The following is a 10,705-nucleotide window of genomic DNA, read 5'->3' as shown; positions in this document are numbered from 1 at the left end:
GCGAGCGAGCGAGCGAGTGGCGCTCGGCCGCTCCGCCCGGCTCGCCGCCTGTCACGCCGGGCGGCCCGGTGAAAGATCTCCGTGTCAGAGCCGGGTCCGCCGTAATTCATGAGGGGGAACCGCCCCCCGCTGGCGCCGAGCTGCCCCAGGTAGGACCGCACGGTGCCTACACACACATACACATACACACACACACACACACACACACACACAGTGTGAATGGCGCCGAGCGCCCTCTTCAGGTTGTTTCGGGGTTTAACTCATTCAGCCTCTCCTGGTTCCCGGGGGTCCGTTGCCATGGAAACCTGCGCTGTCTCCGTCCATCTCCCTCTGGAGCGGGGTGTGTTCAGGACAGGAGCTCAGCAGGTGGAAGCGACCGCCCGCCGCCCGAGACGGCCTTTCACTTTAACTCTGTGTGACCGGACTGTCAGGTGGAGCAACTTTCCGGAGACGCTGTCGCGTTCTCGTTCGTTTCACTTGAATCTGTATTTTCAGTAACACGATTAAAAAAAAAAAACAAAAAAAAAACGGAATAATATAATTCAATACAGATTTTTTTCAAACTCTTTTGCTGTCGCTTGTGAAGGCAACAACCTGGCCTCTGACGGCACACACACCTGTGTGAGGAAGCTGATCAGAGCCCCGTTCTGCTCAGGTGGCTCCTCTTTAGTTGCCCGGAGCTTTGAAAGTAGACCTGCCCCCCCCCCCACCCCCCCTGCAGGTGACCACAGGACCCCCGCCCACATTCCTGGAGTTCCTCCGGTCACCGCTTTGATTTGTCAACCGAGTTGACGAGTGTGTGTGCGTGTCTGTGTTTGCGTATGTGCCCCGAAGATATTTAATGAAGAGGATTAAACGTTCGTCCGTCCAAGTTGTCTCAAGTTGTACCTCTCAGTAAACATGTTCCTATTTCTGTAAACTGTGTAAAAAAAAAATGAAACCGGCTTTGTGCTCGGTGCACCTGCAGCCGTCGGGCATTCCTCCGTAGTCGGGGTTAATCATGGCGTCCGCGGGGGGGGGTCATCCGGGGTCAAACAGGTGGACACAAAGACGCCGACTGTGGCCCGGAGTCCAGGTGGTCCCAGGATGCGCCCACGCTGCAAGCAACAAGCCATTCAGTCCGTTTCAGTGTGTTTTTTAAGGCTCGTTTTGCACTCGATGCTCAGTACTTCACCCGGAACTCGGCTGACCCACGCTCCCTGAACGCATCATGGCCCGGCTTTGATAATCTGCTTCAACAAAAGACACCAAAACCTATCAAACTGTTGTTTTGACACCTCAAAGCCTCTCCGTATTCTCATGTTTGGTGAGAAACACCACACACACACACACACACACACACACAGAAAGCCCCTCGATCCAGCTCCTGAATCGCATTTCCCAGCTGCACTCCGCGACCTTTCTAACGCGACCCTGAATTATTTCCGCTCGCTCTCCGATCGAGGGGGGAAACAAGCAGAGTAACATTTAAAGCCGTATTTCATTCCTCTGCAAATGTTGGTTTTTCGTGGCGGTAAATGCTCGCCGTAGCCGCGGGGGGAAGAGAATAATATCAGGCAGGGTCCGCTGTTCACGACTGAGCTCAGGTCAAAGGTCACGGAAGCTCCAGCTGAGAGAGTCGGAGCCGCAGAGTCGCTTTAATGCTTTCAAATGTTCATTTCAGTTAGTTTGGTGATACTTTGTCAAAACAGATATTAAGAATTGTTTATTTAAATAAATAAGTTGGAATGAAGCATTGATGAATCATGATTAAAATTATTCATACAAGTAAAAAAAATCTCAACTTCTCGCATCAAATCTTTTTAGTGTTGAATTTTTTTTTCCTGTTTCACAATTCAGATTTTTATTTGACTCATTAGCCCCTCCCACTTCAGCACCAAGCCCCGCCCCCACCCCGCCTTCTCGCTGCCATTTTTGACGCCTATCTCTCTCTCTCTCTCCCTCTCCCTCTTTCTCTCCGTCTGTCCGGTTTGACCGCTGGGTTCTGTCCCCTCCTCCCCTTTTGTTCTGTCGTCCTCCTCCTCATCCTCCTCTTCTTCTTTCTCAGCCAAACGTAGAGCGTGGAAACTAAACCGCGTCGGTAGCCTTCGCAGCATTTACGCCAACAGTCTGCACAACTCCGAAGGTAAAAAGCTGGAGCCGGTGTGTCGGGACGGACCGAGGCGCCCGCCGTTGCACCCACCCACCCCCCACCCCCCCCCGTCACCCAGTTCAGTGATTTGGTGACGGCAAATCCAACCCACTGATTCAAGCCGCTTCACCGACCCTTTAAATGTCCAAGCAGAGCAGAACCACCGCCAGTGAGCTTCCAGAAGGACAACTGACCGAACGCAGATTAATCCGTCAATGAAAACACGCTGACCAATAAGAGCAGTCAACCAGTCGGGGCACAGACCGGCAGCAACTGACCATGGAGAGGGTACGCAATATTACAGGTTTAAATTGTCAGTAAACCCGAACAAATGCAGGTTTAGGAAGTGCTGGACGAGTGTTCCCCTCGCAGTTCAAATCCATTTCCGAGCCGTCGGAGGGCAGATCACCAAATCTCTGTTGACTCGGTGTGGCACTCTGTGTTTTCCCGGTGGAGACGGACCTTCACTCCTGTGCTCTGAACTGTCCTCTCCGCCCCCCCCTCCCCCCTCCCGCCTCGCCCCACCTGTGAGGGTGCAACCGAACAAACACACCTTGCCCCCGGAAGCATGTGCTGTGTGACGTGCTGGTGTCCTTCCTGTGTGGTCGAACCCCAACCCCCCCCCCCCCCCCTCTACAAAACCCCCGGCCGAGTGTTTCTCCCTTGCAGAGAGACTTCAGAACAATCGGCTGCGATATTTTCCAGGTTATTAATGTTGTAAAAGGCTGCGAATAATATAGGGAGTAATGACCTGTGTCGCAAAGCAATACTGTGTGCGGTGACATTTAAGGCTTTTAATTTGTGTTTCCTGAGGCCCCCTTTTGTCTCCCTCACGCCTCCCCTCTCATTGCACCTCCCGCCGGGCCGGCTCGACACCTCGCACCCCCCCCCCCCCCCCCCCCCCCGAATGATCGGCTCGTATGCACGCCGTGCCCCCCAACGCCCCCCACCACCCCTCCCCGTCTTGTAAATGCTGTATATTTGGTTTGTTCTGTTTCTGCCGCTAAAGGTTGCCGGTGTCAGAGTTCACAAATTGCCTCCGCAACCCACCTTCTCTCCGCGCGCGAATGTCACCCACAGTAGCCGAAAGCGGCGGCGGTAATTACCAGTTCGACTCGGGCGCCTGTGTGTTTGTGTGTGGATTCAGACACCCCCCCCCCCCCAACACACACACACACACACACACACCTGTGCATACGTTTAGCTCGCTGCATGAGAGAAAAGGCTGGGAACGAGCGGCGCTCAACATTTAGACCCCGTTTACGCAACGTTTTCAGGTGAAAATGCAACTTTGCGAGAAGGTGGCAGCCCTGCCTTGGCTCCCCCGGTGAGGTTTCCAGAGCGGCGGTCCTTCATCAGCGCGCAGCAGCGTTTACGTCCAGCGTTTCATTTGGGAGAGGCCGGCCCTTTCTGGATTGTTGGTTTCTGTAATTGTCAAACGCTCCCACCCCCACCCCACCCCTCTCCCTGCTCCTCCCCTTGAAAACAGAGAATCATGGGAATTTAATTATGATGGGATCCCAGTTTGTGACCCTGCGGGGCTCCAGCCGTGATGGGTGGGCCCGGGGTTGGAGACTGAGGAGCCGCCGAAACGCACCGTCCGGTTTAATAATCAGACTGAAGACGCGACGTCACTCACTCTGAAGTCCACAGCTGTGTCTTTTAAAGTAGATTTCATGAACATATCAGATTTATTTTATGTTTTTTATACATTTTTTTTTAACTTACAGTTTAGATTTTATTTAATATTTTTACTGAATTACTTTTCATTTTCAGTTTTTCATCCATTTTTAGTTTACTGTTGGTCTATCTGTTGTGAGTTTTGTGAAGTTCGGTGTTGTTCGCTATGAATAAAAAAACCTTCGGCCTGATATCTCAAGATGTGAGAAGACGCGAGTGTCTGTTTTGGTGCCGATTTTCACGTTTGCAGCGGATGTTTGACTTTGTGAGGCGCCATCGGGACTCTCTCCTTGTTTTCTTTCTGCAAACCGTTCCTGGTTCTGCTGTGAAACTCCTTCCTGCAGAGCGAGAGGCGCTGTAACCTTCAGCCGCCTCGTAAACAGCACTCCTAATGAAGCCGCTCTCATCAGACTGCAGCCCCGCAGCGGCCCGCAGATGAAAACGATCCTCCGCTGTCCTTCAGCTGAAGAAACTTTGGACAGCGGAGGTGTTTTCGATCTCTCTCTCTCTCCTCTCTCTCCTCTCTTCTCTCTCTCTCTCTCCTGGCCGGCCCCGGGGGCTCATCCTCCGTCCTCACCTCCCGTCCTCCTCCCCCTCGGACGGGGCCATTGATTATCCGGAGTCCGGCCGGAGGCGGCCTTCAGCTCCGCTGCTCTGAGACGCTCCCAATTAGCCAAATGACCGGAGCGGAGGTGGGAGGGGGGGGGGCGGCGAGCGAATGGTCGGCCGTGACCGCGCTCCCCTCTGATTAAACCGCTCGTCTTTTACGCAGAGCGGCCGCGTCGATCCCGGTCCGGCTCTCTTCTGGATCCGCGAGCCTCACAGAAACGGGAATCCTGGGAGCTGTCATTAGAGCTGGAGGCCGTCCCTTGGTGGAGTGATTAACCCCGGTGCCCCCCTCCCCCACAACCAGGACTAATTGTAAACAGAAGCTGCCTGTATGGGATCTGGTGACGATCTGCTCCACCTCCACTTCCTATCCCCCGTTAACGGCTTCCAAATGTGTCCCGCCACCCGCAGCAGGACGACAATAACCCGCTGTGGCTCTTCTCAGAGTTCACACAGCTTCATTGTGAAGAAATCTCCCTGTCGTTGGATCGTAGATTCAGAAATCACGTCTCCATTCAGCCAATCGGCTGCTGAGAACCGCATCGCGCTGCCGCAGTGTCCCCCTCGTCCTCCTCGGTCGGCCCTAATTGACTCCTGATCATCTCATTGACCCCGGAGGCAGATCCACATGTGAGCCTTGATTGTAACGGCCGACCTCTCCCTCGGGGCGGGGGGAGGGGCGTAATTCGGGTGACATCCTGGCTTCAGGGGTCGGGGTCACGTGGGTCAGGAGAACAGGTGACTCGTGGACGTTTCGATTCCCCCGCCGCGGCTCGTTTCCCGACCGCCACGAGAGTTTGGGCGCTGAGCGTCTGCTGTTTTCTCCCCCGACAGAGCAAGAGGAGAACTTCGAGTTCACCATCGTGTCGCTGACGGGCCAGACGTGGCACTTCGAAGCCACCTCGTACGAAGAGAGGGACGCCTGGGTCCAGGTCATCGAGAGCCAGATCCTGGCCAGCCTGCAGTCCTGCGAGAGCAGCAAGAACAAGGTGAGGCCGTCCGCGGCGGATCACGTCAGGGCCCCAAACCGTACAAGTGAAGTCAGCTTTTATTTAACGCGGCTCCTCCGCTCCCCGTAATTACAAAATGCCAATTACTGTAGCTCGCACCGAGCCCCGCTGCTGCCATTTCCCAGCTGCAGCAGGCGTCGCCGTCTCAGCCTGCGACCGCCGTGTTTACGCCTCGGGCTTCCAGCATTTTATTGCCCCCCCCTCCCACCCATGAATTACAAAAAAACAAACAAAAAAAAAAACAAAGCAATGCCATCCACCCGCCTTTCCCTGGTTCCATTTGTTTGCTGCGATGTTCCGACTCGCCTCCGCCCGCTTAGCCTGAGCTTTAATGAGGATTTGGGAGGAATATCTGAGAGGCCAACGGATGAATGCAGGCTAAACGCTGACAGAAGAAGGAAAAAAAAACACGGATTAGTCGAATCCAAAGAGTTAAGCTTCTACAAGGTAAACATGTATAGGGTGTTCTTGCTACGTTTGGGTTATTCTTTAAATAAAATGGGGACCCAGAACAGAGTCTGAGGGACACCGGCGCTAATCTCTGACTATCCAGCTTTCCCCGTTGTTTTAAGAAGCTTCCTTTGTGTTTTTTTTTTTTTTTCTTGTTTAGTCTCGCTTGACCAGCCAGACGGAGGCCATGGCTCTGCAGTCGATCCGAAGCATCGAGGAACGGGCGCGTGTGCCGACTGTGAAGCTCAGAGTGAGTTTAAACCTTCATCATAGCTTCTTTTATGAATATATCAAACAAAGACAAGAACAGCATGGAAGCGGAATGATTTGACCTAGTATTATCTGTATTCTGTAACCTCCAGCCATGTTTTTTTTTTTTGTGTTTCTGCCACCTGAACCGGTCCCGCAGACCCGGACTGGGCCAGTCTGAACCTCGGGCCCTGATCTGCATCGAGTGCTCGGGCATCCACAGGAACCTGGGCACGCACCTGTCCCGGGTCCGCTCCCTGGACCTGGACGAGTGGCCGCTGGAGCTCATCAAGGTCATGTCGGCCATCGGCAACGAGCTGGCCAACGGCGTGTGGGAGGCCAACACTCAGGGACGCCCCAAACCGGCGCCGGACGCCAGCAGGTAGGACACCCGGCCGGGATTCCAACAACACAACTCTCTCTCTTTCAAATGTCACCGCCATGAATTCTAGTATTACTTTTTCAACTCAGTGTAAAATTTAGTCAAATTCAGTTAAACTGGGTAAAAACAGTAGATTAATTCTAATTGAAAGGCGGTATGGGGTTGTTCCCTTGGGCAATGCTGTTGGCCGCAGACAGGGGGCAGTGTGCCGCGCCGTCGCTGCAGATGAGCTGGATATTGACACCAATGCCCACAAACACCGTTTCTGTGTGTGTGTTGTCTTGTAGACTACAGGGAATAGTAACAAATCGCTGAACTTCAGTGTGTGCGTGTGTGTGTGTGTGTGTGTAATTATCGGCCGCTGCAGCTCTGGGAAGCCAGCAGCCATCATAACAAATTAGAGCTGACTGCCATCCGCATAAAGATCGACTTCCCTGTCCTCCCCCCTGCACTCACCCCCCCCCCCCCCCCCCCACCCCCCCAACGCTCATTAGTCAACAGAAGCACCTTATAATTACTCCCCCCGCCACCCCACCAACACGCACGCGCTCTCTCTCACACTCACACACACACACACACACACTTTAACCTGACGTGCACAGAAACACAACCAAGAATAGAACATACGCGCGACCTTCCACCGAGTCTCAGATCTGCATCTACATCTTGTCTGGAATCTTTTCATTTGTTTCTCTTTCTCGTTCGCTGGTCTTTCTTGGATTGGTTTGAATTCATACCCTAACGCTGCTGCAGCCTGTTCAGCCGGGCGTTCAGCGGCCGGCAAACACACACACACCACACACACAACACACACACACACCACACACACACACCGAGCGATCTGTGTGTATCGACGTGCCATTAGCCCTCCTCCGTCACAGCGCTAATGCTTTTATTGTTGCTCATGTTCCTATTTATTTATGAATCGGACGCCATGTTTCCCCCCCCGAAGAGATTAGAGAAGGAGGTCAATATTATCTCAATTAACCCGCGACGCTCCGCTGCAGCTGCATCCCCCCCCCTCGCCCCCCCGTCCCTCTGCCCTGTCGATAGTATTTATCAGTCCATTCCTTAAGTGGCCGGCTGTCTGACTGCCTCTCTTCCCATAAATCGCCGCTTTCTCTTTTTCAAACGTGTATCTCTTGCCTCCACACTCCATCAGCTTCGCGGCGCCGCGGGATCGTTTGTCCCTCAGTTTTGTTTGTCAGACTCGATAAAAAGCCAGGTTACGCAAAGTTCACCAGTAAGTAAAAGAGCATAAAGCGTTTCATGTTACACGCCGGGAAGGATTTACTTCATGTCCAATTTTAGCACTGTTTGGTTTTGTTGTGCTTGCGCATCTCTTTGCAGTTGTTTTGTCTCTGTGTGTCACTGCTTTCTGCATCTTCAAGGGACCTTCTTCCTTTTAGTTTTTGTATGTTTTCTTAATTGTGTTGGAGCGATTTCTATTAATCTTTCATGGTTCATACTTTTCTGTTATATTTTTTTCTCTGTTTTTGTAGTTTCGTATCTCCTTCTTGAGCTCGATTTGCCATGAATTATGTCAAATCCGAGCGTTAACATTATGGAAATGCAGTTGTTGAAAGCTCTTGATATGTTTGAGGCAAGCCTGGAGACACACCCACATTAGTTTTAGGGTTGAAAAGTCATCTATTCACTTACATTGTATCTCAATTAAAGGCCACAGATTAAAATATATGACCTTTTTCTAACTTTAAGTGAAAAACCTGTCTGATTTAAGTAGGAGTTATGTCACGATTCAGTTTTTTCCTCCGACAATGTTCATAAATGCATCACTTTCCCGGCATTTTTCTTTCATTTTGCAGGAGGGGTTTGATTTAAGATCATTTTTACGGCTCTCCACGTTTCAGAAATCAAACCCTTCTCCTATCTGCTTGAGCTTCTTTTACCTTTCTGCTTCCCGTGCGTCCGTCCCATTCATACATGCGCCGAGGCGCGGCGTGAGGAAGGCGTGGAGCTTTTTACGACAGCTTTATGGAGTGCCAGACAAGGTCTATGAAATGATATGTAGATGTCAGTGAGGTTATATTCGCCCGCTGCTCGCTGCGCCCCTTAAATTACAAATCAACTCTGCCGCGCGTCCGACAAGCAGCACACAACACGCAAGAAATGGCGACACGTCAGGGAAGACTGGTTTGGTTCGTTCCGTTTGTTGAAGAGGAGGTTTGAGGGAGTCAGAAAATAAAAGTTGCATGAGAGAAGACGGTGTCATCTGCATAAAAACACATTTTGAAAAGGATAAAACTTGGGTTGACCTCTGGATTTTTTAATGTTAGTGAATGTTGTGTCAACTGGAGTGGAACCAGCATTGATCCTGGTGGAACACCTCAACTTTCTTTTACTTTCACTCATCTTGTGTGTCGTATGTTCAACTTGGAACATTTTGTGGACCGGTTTACCTCTGTCTTTTCACAACACATCACGTTTTCATGAAGACATGAGCGTAAACATGAAAGAAGCCCGTCTGATCCCTCGATTTGCGGCGGTTTAAAGGACCTTCGAATCCAGTTAATTAATTGTCTCATTTCGACGTTTCAGAAATGATCGTCAAGTCTTTCAGATTTGGATCTGAAACGAAACCGAATCCTTTGTCTTTTTTCTAATTTGAGCTCTCACATCCAAGCCATTACCCGTATGGACTTAATCGCGTTTGCTCACCAAAACAATGAGCCAAGGAAATCTTCTCAAGTGTCTCTTTGTGGCTTCGATTGTTTACCAGCCCGGCCGCGGCTCGCCGTGAACCCATTCAATCCAAACACATTACGGAGGAGAACTCTGTCGTCGAGTTTTTACTCCCCCCCCCCCCTTCTCCCTTTTCTTTATTCTATGAGCAATTTGCCTACTGAGCCAATTAGCCGACGGTCGGGACGAGGGGGTGGAGGCGGGGGGCTCGTTTCTGCTCGGGGAGCCGAGCGGCCCCCGCTGGCTCACGGCGAGCCGGCGAGAGGACGGACGGCCGGCCGGAGTCACGTTATTTATTTCTTCATTATTAAAAGTAGGGAGGGGAGAGGAGCGGCGAGGTTAATCTGATGACTCAGGCATAAAGAATGTGCATTTAGTTTGTGCTTTTAGCCCGCATTAGCATAACCTCGCCGCGATGACAAACGATGAATGGCCCGGTGATTGGCTCGTGTCAGCCGGCTTAATGTCAATAGTAAATTGGAGGGCTTGTTAGGCGAGCTGGGGGACGCGGTTACGGGCAGCGGCGAGGCAGTCATGTACAAAATAATGTCTATTAGGACTAATTTAATCAAGGCCTCCCTTTTACAGATGAATTAGGATGTAGGGGCCAATTATTTTTCAGCGTTTGCCTGTCAGGAGACTGCTGTTTAACATGCAGGCCGTGGGGCCGGCTGCAGATAATGGAGGGGAGACGATGGCGGGCCGGGATCGCAGAGTTAACCGCCGGCGCACGGCCGCACACATGCAGCCGCATCTCGTGGGAGAAACGCGCTTATTTACACAAACTGTGATGACATTTGCTTCAGACCGAGATGTTAATGTTAAATTCACCGAGTGCAGTTTGATTCTCCTTTTTTCCTTTTTTTTTTTTTTTTTTTTTTTTTTTTTTTTAAATTCAGCCTCAGCTCTTGAGTCGATGCCTCCTTCTCAGCCTTCATTGCTTCTCTGAGAGTGAAATTTAAACTTCTGCACTTGGGTTTTTCGTCTTTCTTCCGGAAGGAGTTCATTTCTGTTGGGTCGAATCAGAATACGTTTCAGTAATCTGTCAACTTAAAAAAAAAAAAAACACATTTAGGCATCCTGTTGTGAACAACCATCAAAGTAAAACCACAGAATTAAATCAAGGGTGCACCGAAATAGATCAAGTCCTACTTGAAATTCAAACATGCCTTCACTTGTTTTTTGTCTGGAGAAATTAAATATGATAATTATGACGTTGACACATTCTTGATCCTATAAAGCTTTCTTTGCATTATAAACGGGAGAAACCTCTGATCGCCTCAGTGATCACATCAAGCAAAAACGGATGTAAAACCACAACGAAGCAATGCATCAAGTCCACAAAAGTACTGTTAAAAACATGAAAAAAAAACAACCCAAAGCCTATTGCAGAAGGCAGAAATTGATTCTGACTCCAAAAAAAAAGATGTAAAATTCCCACATAAAGACATTTAAACAGCGATAAAGTGAGGATCTTTGGAAACTCGACGC

General features: G+C 50.7%; 1 protein-coding gene across 1 annotated transcript in view; it reads left to right on the top strand.

The window, feature by feature from the left end:
• The window catches only part of agap1 (ArfGAP with GTPase domain, ankyrin repeat and PH domain 1), a 62,434-nt gene that overhangs the window by 42,829 nt on the left and 8,900 nt on the right, over positions 1 to 10,705 (top strand). Inside the window, 5 exon segments of the mRNA XM_030086000.1 lie at positions 5,255 to 5,409; positions 6,041 to 6,089; positions 6,092 to 6,130; positions 6,290 to 6,316; positions 6,319 to 6,511. Coding sequence (XP_029941860.1) covers positions 5,255 to 5,409; positions 6,041 to 6,089; positions 6,092 to 6,130; positions 6,290 to 6,316; positions 6,319 to 6,511 — 463 coding nt within the window.

This window comes from Salarias fasciatus, assembly GCF_902148845.1.
Source record: "Salarias fasciatus chromosome 23 unlocalized genomic scaffold, fSalaFa1.1 super_scaffold_20, whole genome shotgun sequence".
NCBI classification, from domain to species: Eukaryota; Metazoa; Chordata; class Actinopteri; order Blenniiformes; family Blenniidae; genus Salarias; species Salarias fasciatus.
The sequence above is the reverse complement of the archived record's forward strand: the minus strand, read 5'-3'. Positions and strand labels throughout refer to the sequence as shown.